The 25272-nt window shown below is 40.5% G+C and overlaps 2 protein-coding genes across 2 annotated transcripts; one reads left to right on the top strand and one right to left on the bottom strand.

The window, feature by feature from the left end:
• Positions 1-328: 328 nt before the first annotated feature.
• On the top strand, positions 329-12834 carry PCID2 (PCI domain containing 2). The gene is made up of 14 exons (XM_027640337.1): positions 329-486; positions 1981-2070; positions 2672-2745; positions 3444-3509; positions 4040-4081; positions 4556-4610; positions 6187-6290; positions 7029-7104; positions 7225-7366; positions 8455-8555; positions 10612-10685; positions 10847-10972; positions 11134-11257; positions 12242-12834. Exons 1-14 carry the CDS (start codon positions 451-453, stop codon positions 12329-12331), a joined length of 1200 nt encoding a protein of 399 aa, XP_027496138.1. The 5' UTR covers positions 329-450; the 3' UTR covers positions 12332-12834.
• Positions 12835-12923: 89 nt separating this feature from the next.
• Positions 12924-24486, bottom strand: PROZ (protein Z, vitamin K dependent plasma glycoprotein). The gene is made up of 8 exons (XM_027640325.1): positions 24318-24486; positions 22553-22716; positions 20841-20865; positions 17852-17965; positions 16337-16468; positions 15000-15085; positions 14797-14920; positions 12924-14266 (listed from the first exon to the last, which is right to left on the bottom strand). The coding sequence occupies exons 1-8, from the start codon at positions 24382-24384 to the stop codon at positions 13755-13757; spliced, it is 1224 nt and encodes a 407-aa protein (XP_027496126.1). The 5' UTR covers positions 24385-24486; the 3' UTR covers positions 12924-13754.
• Positions 24487-25272: the final 786 nt, after the last annotated feature.

Below are 25272 nucleotides of genomic sequence, written 5' to 3'. Positions count from 1 at the left end.
CTCCAGCCCCCGCGTTCTACCGGGCATTGGGGTCTCCTGCCAATGGGGTCCTGTCACACGGGGCTCACGGAAGGGCATCGCCCGCCACCTTTACGAGCCAACGCAACATGGGCGAGCAGGGAGGCCCTGCCGCTGCCCACAGAAATAAACACCACCCACGCACCGCTGAACGCACTGCGCGTCCCAGCGCACGAGGCTTATCACTGACGTGCCCCCTCTGCCCCGCCCACCGCGCTTTCCCATTGGCTACCGGGGCCAAGCCGCGCCCCCCCGCCACGCTGTGGGCGGGGCAGAGCGTGAGAGCTGCGATTGGGGGGTGGAGTCGGGCGGCTGTCACGTGACCCGCCTCGACGGGTGCCGGAAGCGGGAGGGGAGTTCCGGGAAGCGCCGAGCCGGGGACCCGGAGGGTGACAGGGAGTTGGGACTCTTGCCTTGCCTGCTTACGGTTCAATGGCGCACATCACCATAAATCAGTATTTGCAGCAAGTAAGCCAGATTTTTTCTGATTTTTTTTTTTAAATTAATTAGCGGGCGCTGAGTATGTGGGTGTAAATGCGTTACTGTAAATGGGTTGTCTTGTTTTAGAAATAGAACGAGCGATGTGGTGAAGAAATATATTTCTTCACACACGCCGTCTGAGTGCCGAGGGCCTGTACCTGGAATGCCCGAAAGGTGTGATGGTTTCTGGTGTAATGGATAGCGAGGTAACTTATCCCTGCCTCGACACGAGGGATGGTGAGAGAGTGCAGGAACAGGAGCAGCTCAGGGATTCGAGAAACAGGGATTTAAGATCAGAAATGCGGAGACACCGAATGTACGGCAGGGAGGATGGAGAACCGGGAGCAGAATCACAGGGACACCATCTGGACTTAATTGTCAGTGTCAAGCTTTCAGTGTCCACTCCTGCTGGTTCTTTCGGGACCATTGCATTCTCATCATTGTTATCTTACTGCACCTGACATCAGTCAAGTCAGTTAAGTGAAGGGCAGAAAAAGAGAGCAATTGTTTGGGTTTTAGTCTCCAAAAATGGAGCATCTTGAGATCACTCTGGACAAGGATCTGCTCTGAAAAGTCAGCATCTTGTCCAGTGGACAGTACATTGAATATTTAATAGGAAAAAACTATTTAAACCCTACAAAATTAGCTCTTCCTTTTCCTGAAGGAAAAAATCACTGCCAATTTTTGCAAGAGTTCAAGCAGCGGATTTTCCCTCTTTTGCTGATATTTTAGTCTATAATTTTTTCCCATTTTTTTCCATTTGATATATATTTCCATACAGCAAAAAAAATTTTTTTCCATATTGGGACACAAAAATATGACAAATAAAGCACGAGCAGTGGGAAATGAACTCAGAAGAAGTAATATCTAAAACTACTTCCACAAGTAAAGAAATTTCCACTTTGATGTCACAATAAACTGTTCAGGCAGACTAATGTTTACAAGGAGTTATCTTTAGCAGGAAGCAGAATTAAACCATTCTCCCACAGAATATAACATTGACAGTCTTAACAGATTTCAGAAGTGTTCTGTATAGATGCCAGTCTAATATCAGATATTGCTTTTGAATGATATCTACATCTTAAGTCTGCCTGACTTTATTTTAAAGCATTACTCAAAGATTGTAACTTCACATCTGTGTTTGATGCCCATGAGTCCAACTGGAATATGGCTCACAAGTGCTGTTTCACAATGCTAAGCCCATGTACGTTGTGTGGGGATCCTCTGGTTTGCTTGCGGCCTACAAATAAGGAAAAAAACACAATAGTGTTCACCTTGTCTTTTCTCTGGAACCTTTTTGAAAACAGGTGTATTGAAAATACAAAATTACTCATTCAGTTTTAAACTTTTTAAAAACTCAGATTTGAGTTGATATGAATGAGGATGAACAGTGGTAACAAGAAGGTGGCTTCTGTAGTTGTGTAAATATATTGTGTGCGTGTTGCTGGATTTTATTCTGTAATGAGGCTGTTTACTTGGTAGGTACAAGAAGCCATTGACAGCAGAGATGGACAATTTTGTGCAGAATTAGTATCATTTAAACATCCACATGTAGCAAACCCAAGACTACAGGTGAGAATCTAGTTTTGATCTTTCTTTTGCTCTGCTTTCAGTTTTCCTAGCTTTCTATGTGGGTTCCTTTCACTTGGAGATAAATCTCAGAAACCTGTTTCATAGACCAGAGCAGGATCCCCTTGTAGTTTTGCTTCTCTTTTCTTCTTACAGGAATATTCTATATTTCTTTTTTTTTTAATTATTTTGTTTCATGAATGGTTCTTAGTGTTCTGGATAGGTACAGTCTTGAAAGTCCTTTCTCACCAGGTCTACATTAGTAATTAACATGACAGAGTGGAAGTGACTATAGAGAAAAAAAGCACTGGAAAGGAAGGGTCTGGTGTTTGTGATCTGTGCATTTCAAATGCTTTTACTTAAGGCTGGCTCTGATCAGGTTCTGGAGACAGAATGCACAGTAGCAATTCATTGCACTGAATGTGATTTTTAATATAACTTAAGATTCTGATAGATGCCATGATACCAGATGGTCTCCAGAGGTCCCTTCCAACCCTAACAGTTCTGTGATTCTGTGAAAACTGCCACAACAAAATATCCATATGACACTCTGTTTCTGGTGCATTGGATATTCCTTTAATGTTTTGTTTTATTCTATACTTAGCTTCCATCTCCAGAGGAGAAGTGTCAACAAGTTTTGGAGCCACCATATGATGAAATGTTTTCAGCCCACTTAAGGTAAAGATGGGCCTGGAATGTAAAGTCAGTTGTGAGGCATCCAGCAGGGATGGGGAAGGAGATATCCTTAAGTTTACTTACCTATTTTAAAGGGCTTACATCTGGAAACTTGGTATTTATTATTCTTAAAAATAATACAAGAGCTGCAGGAAATAAAGACTTTCTCCTCTCCGTATAAAGTTTGCTCTGTGAACCTGGCAGTCATCTGCATATAGCCTTTGGCACAGCTTTGGTTTCAGTGTTTCCCTTGCTCTGTATGCACTAGCTGCATAAGAATTTTCAATGAAATAAATAAGAGAAACATTTTTAAAAGGGAATTTTAGTCATAAAAGTACTCTTAAGACAGCTGTAGTACCTAAGTAATTCTGTGAGACTTTTATTTAAAAAAAAATTGCATTAACACAGTCTTTAGTTCTCTTTCAACAGTCTTGGATTTTTGTTTTTTATCTAATCTTGTTGACCATTTCAGTAAGCATTAGCTTAATAAAGCAAATCCTCACCCATCTCTTGGATCAGTTTTCTACAATTATCAAGCTTAGTGCTCTGTTAAAATACTTGTGCCATTTTGTTAGGAACATTCTAATCACATTTCTGTGTCTCTTAAATAAACTATAAAACTTTATGCCTATTAAGAGACAAAAAGAAATATTTGTTTTACATGTATTTTCTGATGCACTAATGCACCTTTTCTTTGACAGGTGTACTTATGCTGTTGGAAACCATGATTTTATAGAAGCATACAAATGCCAGACAGTTATTGTCCAATATCCTTTTCCATAACTCTTGTATATTGTTTTCAGATTAACTCTGTCTTCTTGTAGAAAAAGTTCTCCTTATGCCTTCTAAAAATCTAATAGAATGTGATTTGCTTCTACTTCAGCTGCTTAGGTCCCTAAGCGAGGAAATCCAGATACGCTCTTCTTTCAACTTTCTGTAGCGCTAAGAAGGAGTCTGTCACTTGGCTCTCAAATAGAAAATTAATTTCTCCCAGAGTATAGAAGACCCTCAAATCATTAATATACCTTGCACTTTGTACTTGGCTAGAGGGGAAAATAATGATAAAGAAGCTTCTATCTTATCTCTGGCCAGTGTTTCTTGCTGCTGCTGCCACATGAAGGAATGCTTGGCTGTGCTCACGTTCTTCCATAATGTGTCTTTGCATCCTGACTCCTCAACTACTTGATACTTTTTTGGTTTCTAGTCTTTCATGTAGTAATATATGGTACTATTCCACTGCTGTTTCTTAAATATGTGCTTCATGTCATGGCATTTTAAATTCTCCTGAATATATTACATCTTTCCTGCGAGCATTTCAGGCACATAAAGAAGAAAATTGGTGAGTACATCATAGAAAGCTACTAGAAACTAGACTCGTCTTTTCCGTCTGATACTGTAGTAGTCAAATAAAATTATGGCTATAATTTTTATTTATCCCTAGTGATGCTTAAATCCAACCTAATTGCTTTTGCTGCATGTTTGAGTTTTTATGTTCAAAAGTGTGAAAACTAAACATCTGCACCTAATTAGGTAGAATGGTCCCTAAGTGAACACGTGAAGAGATTGTTCAAAGGGAGTTGGTATTTTAAAAAGTCACATGAGAATAGGCTTTAGAAATAATAATTGCAGTGTAGATTAATAAAATGCTGAGAACTTGAAGAACTTTCCTTTTAAAAAATGCATCCATCTTTATTTAAAGATTAATGTATACTTTCTGATTTTATGATCAACTAACAAAAAAATTGCTTTTTTCTCATGTTTTACTTATTGTATGATTTGCATATACTAAGTATATTGTGTTTTACTTTTTCAGGGCCTTACCTATTATGTATGCTGTAGCCCTTGATCTTCGAATTTTTGCTAATAATGTAAGTAGATCTGACTAACAACCTCATTGCTTTTACCTGTTTGGTATTTCTACAATGGAAATTTTTCTAGACTTTATTGCACAGCCTAATTTTGTTCTTTAACTCATTATTTAGGATATTGTTGACAAACTAAATTCATCCAGTCCTATTGAAAAATGAGGTTGCTCAGTCTGTCCATCTCTCATTTGCAGCTTGAACTAGAGGGGTTCTGAGGACCTGCATGCAACTCCTAGCAATTGCTTAGAACTTAAGAAGGGATTGAGTACTTTCTTTATTGAGTAGCATATGTCACAATTCACTATTTCCACGTGTTATCCGTGGGATTTGGTGGAAATATTTATACGAATGCAGATATCACAGACAACTGAGCTAATCTAACCATTCACCACATCTGAAGAGGGGAGTTTCTGCTCCTTTCCCCTTTTCGAGCTGCTTTTGATGCTCATTGGAGCCCTTTCTGAGCTATACAACTGCTGACATGCAAATAATCCCCAAATTTACATTATTTTTCTTGTGCTGGTGAATTGAAGTAGCTTGTGTAGAGGTCTACTGAGAACTGCTAGGCCAAGGTAAGTGGCAGAGTTGTGATTTGCTCCTAGTCACTTTACCTGAAGAGGTGAAGCTAAAGTTCAAGTTAGGTTAGAGTTTTTATGATAATATCCACTCAGAACTCTCTTGTGCTCTTATCACTCTTACCCACGAAACCACACATGTGGCATGCTTTCACAGAGAATATTTTTTGTGTGTGTGACTGCTCTGTAACAATTTGTCTCAGTCTGAATGAGACAAATCCATATATCTGAGATACATGAGAAAGGGGAATGTTGAATCAGTCATACTGGAAGTATTTGGACTCTGTCTTCTAACTGTAGTATATTCAAAGAATGTGGATGCAGAGAAGACTTCTGTAGCAGAGGATGCATTTCCATTTCTTTTCTTTATGTTTCAGCTAGTGAGAATGCAAGCACTATAATAAAACGTTTTAAAAAGTAATAAATACCTACTTGCTATGTTTTTTCTGTTGAAGTTCTGCATTAGTCAGTGCATGGATCTTTTCCATGCATTGACAACTGAATTCTTTTTTTTTCTCTTGCTGCTGTAACAGGTTCTATGTTTCTTCTGGAAGTCTCAGGTCTCAGTATTGTGTGTTACTACTGGAAAATTTTGCATATGGTTTAGAAATAAAATCTAGTCTTCATGGCCGTGGAGAGAAACTGAATAAGGAATTCTAAAACTCAAACTCCGTAATTTTTTTCCAGGCTCTTGGTCTTTGTAAACTTGAGTTGAAGTTTTAATGCTCCAGTTCAGGTATTGAACCTGAATTTAGGTTTCTGAGACTTGCGTATTTTCAAAGGACTGTCCCCCTGTGCATTAGATTTGGGACATGTTCAGGAGCCTCTCCAAGTGTTTCCTTTTATTCTGTGAGCCTGGTTGCCTTCTAGATTTGGGAGATAGCAGGCATGACAAATCTATTGCTATAATACTTTATAAAATGCTATATTAAGGAACCAAATTGTTTGCAACCCAGCAAACAAGGATGTAGAATTACATATTGTTTCTTGCTGTGTAATTCTAGGCAGATCAACAGCTTGTGAAGAAAGGGAAGAGCAAGGTTGGTGACATGTTGGAAAAAGCAGCAGAACTACTGATGAGCTGTTTCCGAGTCTGTGCCAGTGACACGTAAGTGAAAGACCCTCTATAGAACTTGCCCTACGAAATTGTTAAGAGCTTAATGAACTTTACTTTAGCTTTTCCCACTTACTAAGGCCATGTATGGGTAAGAATAAAGACTTCTGAGTCTTGTTTCCTGTAATTTTTAGTCTGTTCTCTCTTGACTATTGACTAGAAATGGAGAGCCCTCACTTCAGGCTGCATTCCCAGCAGATGTTGTTGAGAGGGACTGATTATGTCCCTGTTTCTCAGAAAAGGTGATTAGTGCTTTTGTGCCCTGTTCAATTGTGAAATTTGCTCCATTAGGCTTAGATGGAAAAGCCTAATAAAAGATGAAAACTTTGGTCTCCAGTCTTTGCAGTTTTAACACTTCTGAAGTGTAAAAATGCTTTTTTTCCCAACCTTTCATCTCAAATATTATAAGTCACTGCTGTGCTAGTGTATGTGTTACCTGCAGACTAGAGTAAGAGCCCTCATGCAGATGGATAGTACTTTGCATGACACCTTTTCATGGCATTGAGAAAAAATGTAGCAGAGGTATTTATATGGAAACACATGTTCTGTTTTAACAATGCTGGTATGTCTATAAAAAGTTTAAGGAATGTGGCAGTGACTTTTATTTTCAGACACCTATGTTTATGCTAAAAATCCATAAAATATCTATTAAGTGAATTTACTATAAAGACAAAATAGTTATTTTCTTAAAGGGTTCCGTACTAGTAGATTTTTTCTTTTTGCTTTTGACAGTCGAGCAGGCATTGAAGACTCCAAAAAGTGGGGCATGTTGTTTCTTGTTAATCAGCTGTTTAAAATTTATTTTAAGGTAGGGTTCAAGTCTGGTAAGATGTGTTCTGTATTTCATACTCTAAGTCAAACCCACCCCTTTTTATATGATGCTATTTATCTACACTCTCTAAGCAAAATGTGTTTTTTTTTTTAACAGATCAACAAACTCCATCTATGTAAGCCCTTAATTAGAGCAATTGACAGCTCAAATCTGAAGGACGAATATAGTATGGCACAGCGAGTCACATACAAATATTATGTTGGACGCAAAGCCATGTTTGACAGTGACTTTAAGCAAGGTACTGTGTGCCAGTAAGACACATAGGAAGTCTTTCTGCTTGGTGTGAAATCTGATGTTGTATGTGACTCAAAACATGAGTAGAAGATGCAGTTGTGTTTGCATGGATTAAAGGAAAGTCATGCTGAAAGGTACAAGGCCCACAGACTGACTCAGAACAGAGATGAGATTATGTGACACTTCTAATTGTAGTATATGTCCAGTTTTAAAATATTTGCATGAAGTTCAGTGAGATTCCCTGTAGTCTTATGCATTATGTGTGTGCATTACAAAATGTATGAGCATCCAGAAGAATAGGTTTGTAAAAGGTTTCACAAAGGAGGCTTTGCAGCTCTTTTGTCCTCTTCATGTTGCTGTGTGCCATGTAGGAAATCTTCAGCAAACTGTAATGCAGATATTAGTTGCTCAGTGCTTTGATTTTGGAAGATGTAGAAACTGCTTTTCATAAATTTCTAGTAGATTTCACTAATAGAAATGGTTCTAGAGGTAAGGTGTACAACTTCATCATTAACTGAAGCCTCTGACCAAAATCTCTTCTGGAGCTGGTTTTCTTACTCTTAACACTGTCTTCTGCCTGTCAGGCTTATCATTTTTATCTGTTATTGGAAATTGCTGAGAGATTTTCGTGGTGTTATGCTGTGTGGTCTTGCTGGCACATTTCTGCAGTTCAGCAGATGTGTGCATTGCATGCAGCTTTCACCCACTGAAGAACCTAATCTGAATTTAGAAAATAGAGTGCTGTATCATCAGCACTTCTTGAGATTCTCTGCTCCTGTAATAGGAGCACAATAATATTACAGAAATGAGCTGAAAATTCCAATATTACTTGTAGCTGTTATGTCTGACATCCAGACCTTGGCAAGTTTTCTTTGACTTTATGAAGGAGAACTTACTTTTCTGGTAATACTCTGTATTTTGTGTGAATCTCCAATCTTTCTTCATGTATTTTGATTAGTGTGATTATTTTTTATGTAATTTCAAATGTCATGTTCAAGCTAGAGGTGGAAATTGAGCACAGAATTTGAGTTACAGTTTTAATCCGTTTTTGCTGTTGACTCATGTTACTGGTGCTTGCATTTGTGTCTGCAGCTGAAGAGTATCTGTCATTTGCCTTTGAGCACTGTCACCGATCAAGCCAGAAGAATAAAAGAATGATTTTGATCTACCTGCTGCCGGTAAAAATGTTGTTGGTGAGTAGATGTTACTCTTCTAGATAAGGGGAGGAAGGGGACACACACAGGTAATAAACCTGATGCTCAGTATTGTTCTTGGTTTTCCCTTACTGGAATTCAGAGGCTATGTTTTACCCCTGTAAGAGCCAGCACATGCACACTTTGTTGTTTGAGGACAAAAAACGTTGAGCTTTCATTTACAGCAAAACAGAAAAGGAGAAATGGAGGGTGGAAACACAGCCAAACAAACAAACAAATCCCTCCCCAGCCCACCTTAACAAAACCAACCCGTTCCTCCCACCCCTCCTGAAGGTACAATCTGATGATACTTCTGTAAGAAAGATATCTTTGAGTTCTTTGGAGAAGCACTTAGCGGTGTAACTTCTGTCATGTAGCAGTGTGCATCTCTGGTGATCAGCTGCACAGACGAGCACATTCACACGGGAATATGTGAATTCACTAGGATAAATTGATCTTTCACCTAGTGGAAGAAAGGAGGATGTGCAAACAGATGGGTGAGGACTGTTGAGAGGGGTTTGCCACAGCCTATCTTTGAGTTTTCTATTTGCACTTCGTATATTTGCCCATGTCAGAAGGGTCATGAGGTAGAGCATTTTGGTTTTGGAAAAATCACTGAAGACTGGTTAGTATCTGATCATTTTGTATTTCTGTTAAAAGAATGAAACACATCTGTTTCTTGTTCCTGTCCTTTCCCATGTGCTGTGTTAATATTTGTCTATCCCTGAATTAGTGCAATTATGCTAACAATTAATTCAGTGTAACCGAGGGGACAAGAATTAGACTTTAGAGTTTCCTCTTCCCAGCCCTGTTATGAAAGTTACCCATGGGTAATGTTATCACCTGCCTCTTTTGAGTTCCACAGTCTATTTGTGACTACTCTCCCTTTTCCATTCAATGCTCTCTTTCCAGTCCCTTGCTGTGTCCAGTGGGTAAAGGGGAAGCATAATGGGTATGATAATTGGCTTCTCTTTTCCGTTTTTTATTTATTGACTTTGTTATTGGTTACTTTCAGATCAATCAATGGTAGGGTTGATAAAGGAAAACTAACAGTCCTCCTAAAAACTGTCACAGTCCTGACTGGGTACCTTAAACTGGTGGGTTTGGTAGTGCTTAGAATTACTGTGGCTTTTCTGGAGCAGTTCTAATGTACAAGAGCCACTAAAGAAACTAGATAAAGGTCACTGTTTGCACAGTTACTTTTTTTAAATCAGAGCCTAAACATTAACACTAACCTTAAACTGTACTAAAATAGTTTGGATGTTGTTTTTTTTTAATTCCTAGCAGCTCTCAAGTAAACATGCAGCTGAGGTCTGCTCTCAGCTAATCCTCCATCCAGGAAAGGAGTTACCAACAGCATAGCGTGATGTAACTAAATTTAAAGTCTGACCAAGTCAATGTGCAATCTGATCTTTGTTGTGCACAGGGAAAAACCAAAGTTTCCTTTTGATAGTGTAGATGGTTCAGTCTTACCTGATTCAGCAAGGAGAATTAATTTTGTTTCTTTAAATTTAACATTTCCTCTCTCTCTCTCTCTTTTTTTTTTTGGAGGGGGGAAAGGAGGTTGGTGGTGGTGCTTGTTTTTTGAGAGGACATTTTTATTTCCACATGGAGGCAGAGAGAATAAAATCTGCTACAGACTGAGCTGGCATTTGACAGTGCTGCAGCACTGTTTGTATTCCCTTGGGAATGCTTGGTATTTCCACAGTTCTTCTGTTTGCAGATTAGATCATACAGTCATGACATAAAATTTGAATCTGCGTAGGCCTCATGGCATGGGATCTTGATTTTACACATTTGATAGCTGTTTCTTAATGCTAAGTATGAAGGCTCCCTAAATCATGATAAATCAGTAGTTATTGTGAGTTGAGCTACAAAGTGTTTGACAGGGACAAGGAGGTTGTCTTACAAATACTTTTATTTGCTTATTCTGTAGCATAAAAAAGTGGCTAAACATTTGTCTTTTTCTCTTCACAAATTTTTTGTAGCTTATTAGATTCTATTTAAAATGCATTTGACTTTACCCTGGAAAACTTGGAAACCATTTATTTTTCAGGGCCATATGCCAACAGTTCAGCTCTTAAAAAAGTATGACCTTATGCAGTTTGCTGAAGTAACAAAGTCTGTGAGGTATGATGCCTGTTTTATTGCTTTGTGTTCAAAAAGTATTAAGTAAAAGGTATTTATTTGGGATCATTGAGGAAGGCAGGGGATGCATATTCCTACCAAGTCAGAGAATTTCTTTTCTCGTTTGGGTGAGACCTTATTTTTTCATTTATTCATCCTTGCAGTGAAGGCAATCTTCTCCTACTGAATGATGCTCTGACAAAGCATGAGACCTTCTTTATTCGATGTGGAATCTTTCTTATCCTTGAGAAGCTGAAAATCATCACATACAGAAATCTCTTTAAGAAAGTGTAAGCATAACAAAACCTATATTTGGTTATATTTGGTCCTTAGTTCCCTCTGAGAGACCTGACTTCCTCTTGAAGTGAATTTATTGTAGAAAGGCTATTTTTTAAGAACCAGAATTTTTAAGTATTTTTCAATCACACATTTGTTCTGTTGTGTCTTTCAGATATTTACTACTCAAAACCCATCAGCTATCTCTAGATGCCTTTCTGATTGCCCTGAAGTTCATGCAAGTAGAGGATGTTGATATTGATGAAGTCCAGTGCATTTTAGCTAACCTTATATACATGGTATGTGCTGACCACTTGTTGTGTGGTCCTTCCAGACATGAGGCAGTAAAAAATATTGGACAGAGAATAAAAGTTTATTACAAACACCACATCAGTAATCCCACATTTTCTTGTGTAAAACAGTTGATTCGCTTGTGCTCAAAGTCAAATGTTTTCATTTACCCTGAGGACTTCCTCTAGTTCCTGCCTTTTTTTTTGCAGGAATCAGTTAAAATTGAATTTTACATTACAAATCTGGTACTGCCATTTTTTCTATATATGCATAAATATTGATTTAAAAATACAAACATTTTAACTGGGACCAAAAAGGATTTGTTCTGCATTTGAAGTAGGAGACTCTTGACCTTCTAACATTAGAAAAAAATAAAGTCAGATTTCTTTGGGTTTGTTCCACATTTTGTCTTTTACTCTAAGGGGATTTCAACTACTTATGAACAGATAAAGGCTTGAAATGTAAAGATTTGTATTAAATCAGAGGTTTTGGAGCAGCACTGCGATGTCAGCAAAAAAACGAAACACATCTCTCTTTCTGAAACAGATTATGTGATGTGGTGTAGGTCACTGGAAGATTTCTTTCAGTGTTGCAGCACAATGTTTGAAAAAGAAGTACTGTGTAATTTACTTTATTAGGTGTGGAATACTAATTGATTAAAATCCTCATTTTAAAGTGAACAAAGAGTAAATTTAGAAACACTTCTGTAAAACTGTGTCTCTTCAAGATAATGTAAGCAGACCAATAGGGTGCCCTGACAAGAGGCTCTCAAACTGAGAGGGTAGGTTGTACCCAAACACAGGGATGGTTCCAACTTTCTGCTTACTCTCTGAGTTGACATAAATTGGACCCTTATAGATATTAGGTTCAGTAGTGCAGCGGTGATTGAGCATACACACACTGCTATGGTTAGGTTATAGGTATTTGACTAGGTTACAGGCCTTGTGTTACCAGCTACCCGTACTAATGCTCCCTTTTTCTCCTTCTGCCAGGGTCACATTAAAGGCTACATATCCCACCAGCATCAGAAGCTTGTGGTCAGTAAGCAGAACCCATTTCCTCCACTGTCAACGGTGTGTTGAGTATTGCATCTTATCCATGCAAGTGCTTCCCAGGTACTCGGCTTGTCCAGTGGGACTGCTCCTAATCACCCCAAGGACACTGTAAATTGCCTGGTTCATGTCCAGAACTGGAATACCAGGAACTGTTTGTGGCTCCTTTCCCAGAAGGACCAAGACTGCCAGTGTTACAAAGTGCGTTGGAATGAAATGCTAACTTTTAAATAATAATTTCCACAGGCTTTCTAGATAATTCCAAGTATTTCATGAAGAAATAAAGCAAAGCATTCCAAATTACTCACAAATTACTTAAAAGTTTTTATAAAGTACTTTGTGTTACTATTTTTGCATTTATCTTTCAGAGAGAAGTGTCAGCCTTTATTACTCGTGTTAATCCATTCTTCAGAATGGAAATAATGTTTCCTTACATGGTTTCCATTTTTTTTAAGTCTCTTTGATAATCTTGCTGGTATTAAATATTCTCTTCAAGCTTTCTCTAAAAACTAGAGAAGTGCTTGACACCAAAAGCTTTACTGTGTCAGTAATACTTACAGGTTCAAGTAAATGTGGGCAATTTGTCTGTAGGTGCCCACAGATGGGTTTGGGTTTTTTTTTTGTTCTGGTGATATTTGTTTTATTTCTATAATGCTGAACAAAAGATGATGTAGCTAACTTACCCATAGTCTGTTTTAATTTGCTTCTGGGGAAAACACTACCACTGGATCCAGTATTTTAAGTGTTATTACCTTGGGGGGTCGGCTGGTTTGCTTGTTTGGGATTGGTACAATGTAACTTTGTCCAAACTGATGAGATGGTAGTTTTGGGGTTTTAAAATTATTTTAAAAGGAAATTAAACTTTTCTTTTCCTGTCTTTTACAGTTGGGTTTTATTTTATCCTCTAACTGACATGAACATTGTTCATAAGGGAAAACACGGGTACCATGTATGAGGGGAAGCACTTTTAAACATGATGAAAGTGTCAAGTCCTTACACAGTCATTAACACAGACATGTAAAAGAAGTTCCCCTGGTCTTTGTAAGTTTTACTTGTATGAATCTTGAAATAAGAGTATGAATTTGCTGAAGTAAACCTCAGGGTACCAAGAATTGAAAAGACTCATTGCCTTCTAGCACTATTTAAAATCCCAGAAAAACATCAAAGTGTTTGGAGTCTTAGGATGAACAGTTCTAAGAAATTTAAAGTTAAATCAGTTTTTCATAAAATAACTAGGTTTACTGCATCATGACTTCCACAGTACTGTGTGTCAGCAGAGGAAGGAAAGACAAACAGGCTTTTCTGTATAACTTGGAGTTAAATACGTGCCATCATTGCAACTTCCATTGCTGTGAATTGTGATACAGTCAAATGGGTGTACTGGCTGCATCCGTATGTTTCCTTGCAATGATTGGTAGGCGTTTGGTGCTTGAGAGTTGGTTGTGTTTGTGTCTTATTTCATTTTTTGTTTAACCCATATCATATACCTTGCGGTGTTGGTGAATAGAAGTGTTTCCCAGTCAGTGTCTTCTAGTGGCCAGGATCCCAGGATACCAGTCAGAAACCAAGTGCCCTTATACTCGGTAGCTAAAAAGCTTCCTCCAGCCAGTCGTTTGTCTACGGCCTTCTGGAGGTGCCCACAAAACTGCCTGTTTGTGAGGCTGATGTTGAGTATTTGTTTGCAGTCCTCAGCAGGAAGGTACAAAACCTGCAGCTCATCAACTTTAAGTTCATCACCTTCCATGCTCCAGCCACTAACTGTACCAGCCAATTTTGGAATTAAAACGTGTTCTGCAAAGTCTCTTTCAGGGGTGCATACAGGAAGCTGGTAGTTGTTGCACTTAACATGCTCTTGAAGTTGTAGCAATGCAACGTTGTTCTCACCAGTGTCTTCATCATACCGGATGTGTATGTGCTTCTCGCTAACTTGCATTATCTTCTCAGTTCCACTCGTTCCATTAGGCCCTGTGAAGCAATGGCATTTCAACTGCTCTTAGGAATAGTTTATCAGAGACCTGTAAGCTGCATGCAAGACTGCCTGGTCGTGCTGAGGAACACGTGCGGCAGAGAAACTGAAGGTGCTGTTTCTCAAAACCGCTGCAGTAAAGGGAAAGTAGGAATAATACCTTGACGGCTTTTTAATGCTGCGTAGAAGCATGCATAATTTCAGCAGTAAGGACAAAAACCCAACACTGAAGTAAATTTTGGCATGAAACAAAAGCCACCTCTGAATCCACCATGTTTAGCTTATCGCTATGTGCTGAGTTCTGCATTATGTCCAAGAGGCACTTGTCTCTGCTTGGCTTGTAAAGGAGGTATGGGGCAGCTGTAGTTCTAGCTCAGATACTTGACTGAGGTGCTTAAATGAAATGACAGCATATTTGTTTCCTTTTACAATATTTTTATGCAGCAATAAGTTGAGTAAGTTTTTTTTAAATTTATCTTGTCAATACTAAAATGTGCTGCAACAAGAGAAGATGTGTTGGGTCACTTACCAGCACCAACCCTGATTTCAAAATGGTTGTGCAGAAGAGCACACTCTGCTGTGGTCAATACGAAGTTACTTTTTAGCAGCACTCCTCCACAGAAGCCTTTCCCTTCTGAGTTTAGCAGTAGCACCTAAGAAAATGCAAAAAGGCAATAGATAGCACTGTCCATGTGAGATTGAGTGCTGGGTTTCATGAATTGCTAGAAATACCTGCCAGGGAAATCGCTCGTCATTTTTCTTCCTGGTTTCACTTATCAGATTATCACTGTCTTGAAGTCTGCCACATGCACATTCATCTAGCAAATGAATTAAAAAAAATTCAAAATCTTGTACTGTACCATTTCAAGATAGCTAATACCTGCAAATGCCTTATTGCTTCCACCTTGACTTTTGGATTTTGTTTTTGAACAAAGAAAAAGGAGAATGACAAATTTCTCAGCTGATGAGAATTGGAATAATTTGCTTGGCATTTGTAGTCGGTTTAGCAAGGGGCTGAACATTTTGGGTCATTGTAGTGACCGGATTTCACTGTGTCTGTAGCTAAGGAAATGAGGCTTCCTCTCCAGCCAAGCATCAGCACAGCTTGCTTTTTCAGTTTTATGTCCTGTATTCGAATTGTGCCAAATACCTGATAGCTGTGGCCCAGTCCAGATAAGGTAAATCTGAGGTTTTCTTTGTTAAAGCTGTCACTCTAGGAATGACCTTTGAACCATACCTTTCTGTTATGGTTCAAACAACATGAGTGCTCTACAACTGGATCACCCAGTTATCTGCATTTGTCACTTTCAGTTCACCTTGTGGTTTGCTTTTGGGTCACACAGACTGGATTGTGTTCTGGTGAAGCTAAACCAGAAGACACCCTCCAGGAGCACACATAACATACTCTCATAGCTAATTGGTGCTTAGTCCACAGGACTGAACTAAAGCTAGTTTGATGTAAAGCCCACCTGAAGTGTGCACTGAGTGTGGGCATCAGGCTTTCATCACCAAAAGAGTGGCTCTACAGCTGAACTCCTATTTGGCTGCCCCACTTGCTAATACGGACATGGGTCTAAATATACTTCTGTGTTTTTGGTAGGCCGACTTTATAAGGGGGTGATATTGAATGAGATACCTAGTATGAGACTGAAAAGGTGAAAAGAGCTACTGCTTTAAACTAATTAATATGGCAGCAAATGTTAACCTTCACTTATCAGATCATCAGATGCCTGATGGGAATCAATTGAACCTCATTCCCAAACAAACCAGTGTTCAGTGGACTTACTCTTTACAAAACTTAGGAGTGGAAAACCTGGTCTGGTGAGTGATATGTAAGATGATGCCAGTTCTCTCTGCAGACTCATATTTAAATGTTTCGATCAAATATCACTTCTTTTACTGTTACTTTGGCATCTTAGGTGGTGGTCCCTAGATTTCTCCTTTTTCTACCCAGTAATATTCTCGTTGCTTGAGTCTCAGAGCAGGTTGATCATATCTGGGTATGAGGTGGTGGCCTGCCCATCCCAGCCCTGAACAGGTTGCTCCTGTACTTCCATGCTCGCACCTACCTAATGCAATGCACTGTTTTGTGTCCTGCCCAAGCTCATAGCCATCAGCACAGGAACAGTGGTAGGAATTAATTCCTGGGTAGCAGAAGTGGTGACATCCTTCCTTTGCTTCATGGTGACATTCATTTTTAGCTAAACAGAACAAGGGGAGGAAAAACATTGGGAACAGTTCACCCCGAGTATTCTTTCATAGCTTGAGTCCTCTTTACATTTTATTTTTATTCACTTTGTGTGGAGACAGGTAGGGATTCTGGCTTGGTAATATTTCCCAACACACTATTTTTCCCTTGTTAAGCAGAAATTTGAGAGAGCGAGTGCAACATCCACAGACTCATTGCAAGCTGTGTTCCCCCAGCATCTCCCTGAACCGATTCTCTGCACTTCTTAAGTTCTGGGGAGCATTAGCCCTGGGCCTTTCATGTCAACCCGTGGAAGGATGCCATGGTTTTTTTAAACAAAACACAGTATCTGCAGGGAGGGGGACTGTTGCACATGCTAAGAAGGCAACTGTCGCTTGAGGAAGAAGGCGGCCAAGGTTTCTGTTTTTCAGAAAGAACAAATGCATAGCTCTTATTTTGCACACTCATTCTAAGAAACTTAAATTATCAGCTGCCAAAGATAAGAAAAAAAGAAAGGAAGTATAAACTTAGAAACACGTTCAGTCAACTTTCCATAGCTGAACAAACACTTGAAGCTCTAGCACAAAGCAACAGGTGTTTGATCTAGCTCATATGTGGAGAAGTAGCAAAAAACCTCATATAACATGGCTCCTTAAGGCTCACACTGAACAGATCCAGTTCCCAGCACTGGTCCAAACTGTGTCACCTTCTGTGCTCTCCCAGAAGCTGGTCACAATCACACCCCTTATACAGAAAATTACCCTGCCTTGCTGCAGCCAGGGCGTCTCCCACCCCAGGGGACCTCTGAACCAGCAGAAATACTGATGTAAGGGCTGGAAAGTAGAACCTGGCAGATGTAGAAATGTAGGATATGGCCCAGCATGTTTCATGTGCCAGAAAGCATCTGTTTTGCTTTATGCCTTTCAGTTCCACTGGAAACAGTTTGTCTTCTGGAGCCCCTCTGTCCCAAGGGACCAGCTTGTGGGTGTGAGTGGCCTCAGAGGCACTGGGCTGCCTGGGCAGCCAGCCACTCCAGCGCTGCAGCCCTGGTTCTTCAGGCCACACGCCGCCTGGGACCACAGCAGGGCAAGCAGCCATGTAGCACAGGTGGCAGTGGCAGGGCTGCCTTTACAGCCCACCCATGAGGTGGACTTGCTTCAGCCCTTTTGCTGCATCTCTAGAGAAGGGAGACTCGGGGCAGGGACAGACTGCATAGCCTTGGGATGCTGTAATGTTTTGTAGCCGGGCAGCACATATCACTCCTGCTTTACCAAGAACTGTGTGTTTTAACCAAAAACATGATGACTGGCATAATGGGACACCTGCGTATGGTTTCATGGGAACCCCCTCTGAAAGGAGAAGATAGGGCTTCTCTAGAAGGGGGGGGATGCCTTACCGAAAGCACAGTTCTCTCCCTCGTAGCCCTCAGCACAAGTGCAGGTGTAGCCACGAATGCTGTCCTCACACACGCCATTGTTCTGGCAGGGGCTCGAGGAGCACCTCCTGCCCTCTGAAGAAATGGATAGGGTTGAATCACCACCACCACTGACCCCGAATTACATAGCCCCCTTCCCAGCACATGAGCTTCTCATTCTACTGGAATGATTAAACTGTAAGCACCCAGCAAAATAAAAAGGTGGTAAGTAACAACAGAAAAATGTTGTGAAAGTGGTTTGGAAGGAAATGGGCTAAGTCTCACCAAACTGCTCCTCAGGGGTAACTTTAGCCCATCTGCTTCCAGAGGCACTCTTGCAGCCCATGACAGAGAGGCTGGGAGGTGCCCAGAGGCAGAGTCTGGTTCTGGAGGATGGATGCTCTGCTTCAGGGAAAAGAACTGAGTTACAGTTCCATGTGTTCGTTAAAAATGTAGTATGAGACTGGTGTTTTAGGTCTCCCATGTTAGGTTGATATGCACTGGATAGAAAAAGTTGGCATCAAAATTCTATAACAAGCATACAGCAAGCAACATCAAAATAGGAGGAAACCTCTTATATATCTGTACAATTATTATACAGCAGCTCAGACACTAGCAAGTTTAGTCTTTCTGATGAACCAAATGCTGAAACCAGAGGATGTCCCGTTCACTACAAGTGAAGCACTGGGCAAAGCTGCCAGTTTCCCTTCAAGTTGCCTACTGGAAAGATTCCCAAAGAGTTTGGAAACATACTCCAAATAAAAACTGCTTATTGTAGACATAAACTGTCAGTGAGCGAGCCAGAAAAGCCTAAACTTTCTAAAATTTAACACTTCATCAGAGAGGTTAGCCTCAGTCAGTGGGCTGCCCTAGTGTGACATCAGGGACAGAAAGATGAAAACTCTACCTATTACTGTAAAAAAAAGCACCAATCACCATCTTCTCAGGTTATGGGCATGCATATCTTTGAGTGTTAAATGCACTGAAATACTGGCTGAAAGAGCTATCACCTTCAGCCCATCTGCAGCCAGATGCCACCAGCACACCCCAGCACAATTTAGGCCTCCTGGGAGGGTTTTTTGGGTGGGTTAGGTGGGTCTCGTCTCCACAGCTGAGCAGGCAGAGATGAGGAGTGAGGACTTCCAGGAGCAGTCATGGGTAGCTGGAGCTAGGAAAGGGTTATGCCTGCAGCCTGAAGCAGTTAGATGGTTTCAAGCCTCTGAAAGGCATGCTGGGGATACAGTAAATCTAGCACCTACCTTTATTAAAGGAGGAAAGAGGAGACACAGATAATTATAGAGAAATCAGCTACTGGAATGATTAAACTGTAAGCACCCAGCAAAATAAAAAGGTGTTAAGTAACAACCAACATACATTTTTCAAGATCAAATAATCCAAACCATTTAAATCTAATCATATTATAGGATAAGGAATCTAGGGGGAATCAGAGAACATCATAGAATAGAAATGTCTCAGATGACATTGTCATTAAGTGAGTTAGGAAAACATACACTGCTATAAGGCATGGACAAAACTGTTAAAAAAGTAATGTTTTAAGAGTGATTGTCAATGGCTAAGTTTATAATGTTAATAAAAGAGGGTCAGGGACAAGTATGACCTCAGCTGAAGTGCCCTGACATCCAGCAAGATGCTACTACATCAGCTTTGACTTGAAGGACAAAGGTGGAGTAGTACAAAACAGAGCCAAAGGGTGACCCAGCAGTTGGGTGGGTGCTCAGCCTTTCTCCCCAACACTCTTATTCACAATGCAGATTTACCCACTGTACTCTGGACTTTGTGGGAAAAGCAAAACAGATACCAGAAGTCTAGAAAACAAGATTATTGGAAGACAGGATGGAAGAATGTGTTTGCTTAGTAAGGAGGAGGAGAGAAGCCACTCTTCAAAGGCAACACTCTAAAATGTTAGAGAAGACATCACAAAGAAGGAAGCACACACTGCTGTTCTGTAGGAAGAAGACAGAACATATGGCTTTTAATTACAGCAAGGAAGCCATCCCTCAGGCTGAAGCCAGTAATGTGTCCTGATTGTGGCTAAGCTTGTTTGCATGGACCATTCTGAACTGACTGCCCTTCTCTCTTTCTAGAGAAGAGGGGAAGCCTGCATGACATACTTAGTACAAACATGCAATGACTGAAGTTAGAAGTTAATCCCACCCTCACAGAAGTAATAACATGCCAGATATTTAGCATCATTCTTCATAAAATTTATATAGCACTGATGGGATTCTTCTGTGTAATGATTCCCTGGACTCAATGTTTTAGTGGCTTCTGCAGAAAATTAATACTGACTGCTGGTTTTGCCACTCCTTATCTACTGTCTAAACCTAAGATTAGAAATTAATAAAAGCTAAGGTGAAAGCAAGAGAAAAGCTTGGAATGAGCCATGCAGAAAAGAGAGGGAATTTGGCATAGTCACCATAAGCTGGTGCCACAGGCTCCTTGTTCAGGAGGCATCTAGTTACATCAGACCCTCAGTTTCTGCAGATTTGTTTCTTGCCTCAACAGCTGCCAGGGGATGATGCAGTGCCAGCATCCAGAGTTTGTAGGTAGCCCAGTAGCTTTTAACACCTATTTATCTCACTCAGGCTTAGTTGCTAGGTCTGGGAGATATTGCTGGTAAAGCTGTGCTGCTCTGTTGTATCAGCAAAACACATGTTCTCATGGCCCAGGTTGATTCAGAACAGCTTTAAGTTCAGGAAAAGAAGTAGCCTATTTACTATGATAACACTGGCTCACTTCAACTTTTATTCTTTTTTTGTAGCTAAATTTTTTTCCTATTTACTACTCTTTTTAAAACCTTTTACATCAAGACTTTTCCATGACAAATAGTGACTGGATGTTCCTTGTAGAATAAACTGCTAAAAACTCTTAGAAAACCAGCACTGGATAAGATCATACTGTTCACAATGTAACAGTACTATGAAGGAGAAAAATCAAGGGGCCAGCTTACCGTAGTAGATATCCCAAAACATTTTCTGGGGGGAAAAAAAAGAAAAGAAAATTAGATTTTAATTCTTAAATAATGTCATAACCCATAAATATTTTGATTAAAGAAAAACATGCTATGAGAGAATATATACTGCAGCTTGATGTTTGCACAGTTGCACAATTACAAATTCTGCCCTACTAGCAAAATATGCATGAGATGGGAGGGGGGTTTGCCTCCTGCTTATTTTATTGTTTCTTAATAAGCTATAAAGAAGAATAAACACTTCACAGGCCAGAGAGGAACAGTTGAATCCTTTATCAGCTTCCTGGAAAAACTGGCTGGCTATTGTCTCCCTGGCATGCAGCAGCCTGGGAAGTGACCCCATCCTGTCCCATACTGCTTGGCCCCCAGGAGGTGCTGCTGGAGGCAGAAAGGTCAGCACAGAGCAGAGCTACAGGTCGTCAGCACTAGTCACTACCACGTGCCCTGCATTTCCCTTGCTACTGCAGCTGACTCTAATGCTGCTTTTTCCGAAGGGATACCACTCCCTACCATTCCCTTCCTCGAAGCACCATGGCTATGCATGGGCAGCCATACAGCTGTTTCCTTTGCTTGCCCTGAAAACAAAATCTCCATCAAGATTCCCATTAAAGAGCACAGCATCCACCTGTACATGTCAGGAGGGCTTCTTGTACAAGGGAATCTGCAGCTATTGAGCAAATGAACCTCTTTCTATAGGTCTAACTACTTGCTGGTGCATTGCTTCCCTCCATCTCTATCACAGAATCACAGAATTGCATTGGAAGGGACCTTAAAGATCATCTAGTTCCCCCTGCCATGGGCAGGGACAACTTCTACTAGATCAGGTTTCTCAAAGCCCCATCCAGCCTGGCTTTGAACACCCCCAGGGATGGGGCATCCACAACTTTTCTGGGCAATGTGTTCCAGTGCCTCACCACCCTCATAGTAAAGAATTTCTTCCTAATATCCAATTTAAATATACCCTCTTGCAGTTTAAAACCTTACCCCTTTCCTACCACTGCATATTCTCCAACAATGGGTGGTTCTTTATTCTCCCAGTCCCTGTTTCTGACTTCTGTGACTTGGGTCGTGGCTGGAGCACTTACCATTGAAGACTGGGGTAAAAATGTCATTAAGTACATCAGCCTTCTCCATGTCCCAGTAACTAGTTCTCCTGTTTCCTTCTGGAGAGGGCCCATATTTTTCCCACTCTTCTTTTTATCACCAACATACCTATATACTTTTCTTGTTGCCCTTGACATCCCTGGTCAGGTTTAATTCACTCAGGGGTTTGGCTTTCCTGATTCCTGTCTGCTCACAGTTTCTCTGCATTCCTCCCAAGCAGCTACCTGTCCTTGCTTCCACTCTCTCTAGGCTTCCTTCCTGTGTTTGAGTTTGGCCAGAAGCTCCCTATTCATCCATGCAGGAAGTATTTCTGTGTGTGGTCAGGATGGGACAACAACCATGTGATTTCACAACATAAGGTGCAGGACGCATAACTTTCAGGAGGAGACTTGAAAAGTCAGAGCTGACCTTCTCACTTCCATTTTGACCGTGGAAGACAACTACTTTCTACCTACTGAAGTGGGAAGTGCAAAGATTTTACAGGGAGAGAAACCCAAACAAATGAAGCAGTCTGTGAAGCTGTGTTTAGTAAGAAAAAGATCAAGGCAGAAATTTTTATTATGCACACAGGAAAACAAAATACTTACAAGCATTTCATCATTTTCAAATACTTCTCTTGCTTCTTCATGTGTACATCTCTCTTCAAGGCATTCCCTTTCCAAGCTGCCTTGGAGGATCTCCTCCAGAAGGTGGGAACTGGCACGCCTCTGTCTCTTGATAACATTGTTTGCCTCGTCAGCTGATATAAACACTGGAACATTGTATGACAAAATGTAAGGTTTTTTTGATGTAAGTACTTAGATTCATTTCCTTGAATACTTTTATCTCCTTTTCTAAAAAAGAATTAATTTTGGCTCATCCATGGTTTCAGCCATGAACTTACATACCTAAAGAGCTCTACTTTCTTAACCCAAATTCAGCAGAGAAGTTGTGACCTTTTACTTTTAGGAAATGCCTGACTTGCTCCCAAGCAGAGAGAATTTGAGGCCCTTCCTGACACATTTTTTTACTGCATGAGCCACACAGAGCAGCAATGCTGCAGGACAGCCAGGCAAAGGGGAAACACATTAACATGAAGGCAGAGACTATTTTGTGAGACTGCATAGGGCTTTCAAACTCATCAGCAGAAGTGAATATTAGTTGTGTTAGCTTATGATGGTGGATCCAAACTGACACTCTTCAGTCTTAGTTCATGGTAATTTATTTGCTGAGAAGCAAAGCTGTGACGTGGCTGAGTTCTCAATTAATTCTCTCTTAAGGAGAATAAATAAAAGCTACCCCTCAGCAATGCTCGTGTTGAAGAGGGCTATATAACATACGACCCTTTATGTGGAAGATACCATAATCTTTTTTATTTGAGTAAAGAGGAGGAGGGCTCAAAGACATGAGAGTGATCAGATCTTAAAACTCCTCTTTGCAATGATATATGCAACAAAAACCGCTTGCCCGCTGGGCAGCTGGCAAAGTGCTGGAGACTGTTGCCCCCACATTAGGCAGTATGTGGCTGTGTGTGTCTGCAGGTGTTTGTCAATTCTTCTGTACTTGGAAAGTAAAGGTGTTGGGTCAGGGAATGCTTGGGTTGTTTTGTTTTTTTCGTTTATACAGCATTTGGGGGCCCAACACCGCCAGATTTAAATAATTAATGATCACAGAATCGGAAAAAGTGAGACCAGTAACAAAATTATTCTGAAACTGCATACAGATGTTTATCTTTTTGAAGATTATCCCATAAGCAATTGGCTTGCACATGATATTAAAGAAAGAAAAAGCTTCATGACCATGATTTATATTTTAAAGGGTTATCTGACCCCCAACATATTTTTCTGCTGTGCAGTGGCTCTGCCACATCCAGCACAGCTGGCAGTGCACTTCTACTGCTACCAGAGGCGTTTTGACCTTCTTAAGAGGTCACCATCTTTTTCTTCCTTGCCCGACTCCTCCTTATTTTTGACAAAACATGAAGGATTAATACAAGTTTCTTCAAGCTATAACAAGAATGCATACCAGCCTCTTTCATACAATTCTCTTATATTTATGTCACCAACAACTAGAAATAGAAAACAAAGTTTTCTTTAATATCTGGGGTACTTTAAAATTGTAAGAAAAGACAAAATATTACCCTGGCATAAATGATGGTACTTTAAAATTACATTGCTCAGTAACCTACTGCATTTTTCACTTAGGTGCATGAAATAAACAGGAGAAATATAAGGAAAATTATCAAGAGACATTCTTCAGGGATGTCACCCCGTGCTGCAAAGTAAACATGATACAAAGTACAAAATTACTGGTGTTTTTAGAGGAGTGGTAACGCAAATTAGAATTAAAGGCAGAACAAAACAAAGGCCATACCTGTCTGCTCTGTCTGATGAAAAAGGGGAGAGAGAAGGAACAATATTATCCAAGAGCACCTTGTCATTGTTACCCTCTGAGCCTAATGGCGCCTGCCTGCATTTCTGCAGCTCTTAGGCAAAACAGCTACAGGAGAGATGAAGTTTAAAGTCCAGCTGCTCATGAGAAAACAAAAGCTCTAAGGGCAAATCCTGGCTGTAATGTCAACACATGAAAAAAAACATCAAAAACCAAACAAAAACCAACCCCCTGCTTAATGGTGCAACAGTGCCCCTTCTCTTAGTGCCCTGGCTGACAGTGTAGACCTTTGCCAGCGCGGCTGAGAGCTGCTCCAAGATCTGGATATTCCTCCTATGCCCCAGCCTTCACTTACCATAACACAGCGTGGGTGGAGATGAACAATATGAACATTTCTTTGTGCCATATCAAAGCACAAGCCGGACGATGACCACAGGGAGCAAGTTTATGACATGGCTTTTTCATACACTGTCCCCACAAAACATTTGCCAAGGCTTAGCCACAATGGGCAAATCCCACCAGCTTCTGGAACAACCCAGCACCCAAGCATGGTATTTTCCCCCCAGGAATGCATCTGAGTGGATATGGCATTTTTCTTTTTCACTGTTAGGTTTGTAATGCCCAGCCATGAAGGAGAGCATGTGAAACTTTTCCTAATGTCAGGATCCCAGTCCCACAGAGACACACAAACACACAGAGTCTGTGAAAGGAGGTGTAAACACAGAGAGGACCAAAGCACTCCCTGGGCTGCCGAGCTATGCACCCAGTGGCTGGGGCGACCCTGCTTCCCAGCCCTGGACAAGAGGAAGGATAAACCCATTGGTGTGTAATGGCAATGGTACTGCAGGGAGTCTTTTGGCTCCCAGCACAGACAGGCTTCTGGGAAGAACAGGAAATGATTTCTACATTCAGAGCAACAGCTGTTGAGACAGAGTGG

Source organism: Corapipo altera, unplaced genomic scaffold (genome assembly GCF_003945725.1).
Source record: "Corapipo altera isolate COAL_440 unplaced genomic scaffold, ASM394572v1 0, whole genome shotgun sequence".
Classification (NCBI taxonomy): domain Eukaryota; kingdom Metazoa; phylum Chordata; class Aves; order Passeriformes; family Pipridae; genus Corapipo; species Corapipo altera.
The sequence above is the reverse complement of the archived record's forward strand: the minus strand, read 5'-3'. Positions and strand labels throughout refer to the sequence as shown.

Bases quoted from the DNA above. Each gene is read 5' to 3' on its own strand.
- PCID2 (XM_027640337.1), top strand. From the start codon at position 451: ATGGCGCACATCACCATAAATCAGTATTTGCAGCAA. The intron at 7,105-7,224 runs GTAGGGTTCAAG...TTTTTTTAACAG, and splicing joins TGTTTAAAATTTATTTTAAG to ATCAACAAACTCCATCTATG. The intron at 7,367-8,454 runs GTACTGTGTGCC...TTGTGTCTGCAG, and splicing joins TGACAGTGACTTTAAGCAAG to CTGAAGAGTATCTGTCATTT.
- PROZ (XM_027640325.1), bottom strand. From the start codon at position 24,384: ATGACAAGGTGCTCTTGGATAATATTGTTCCTTCTCTCTCCCCTTTTT. The intron at 17,966-20,840 runs GTAAGCTGGCCC...CCATTTCTTCAG, and splicing joins GTTTTGGGATATCTACTACG to AGGGCAGGAGGTGCTCCTCG. The intron at 15,086-16,336 runs GTAGGTGCGAGC...TTCATTTGCTAG, and splicing joins AAAACAGTGCATTGCATTAG to ATGAATGTGCATGTGGCAGA.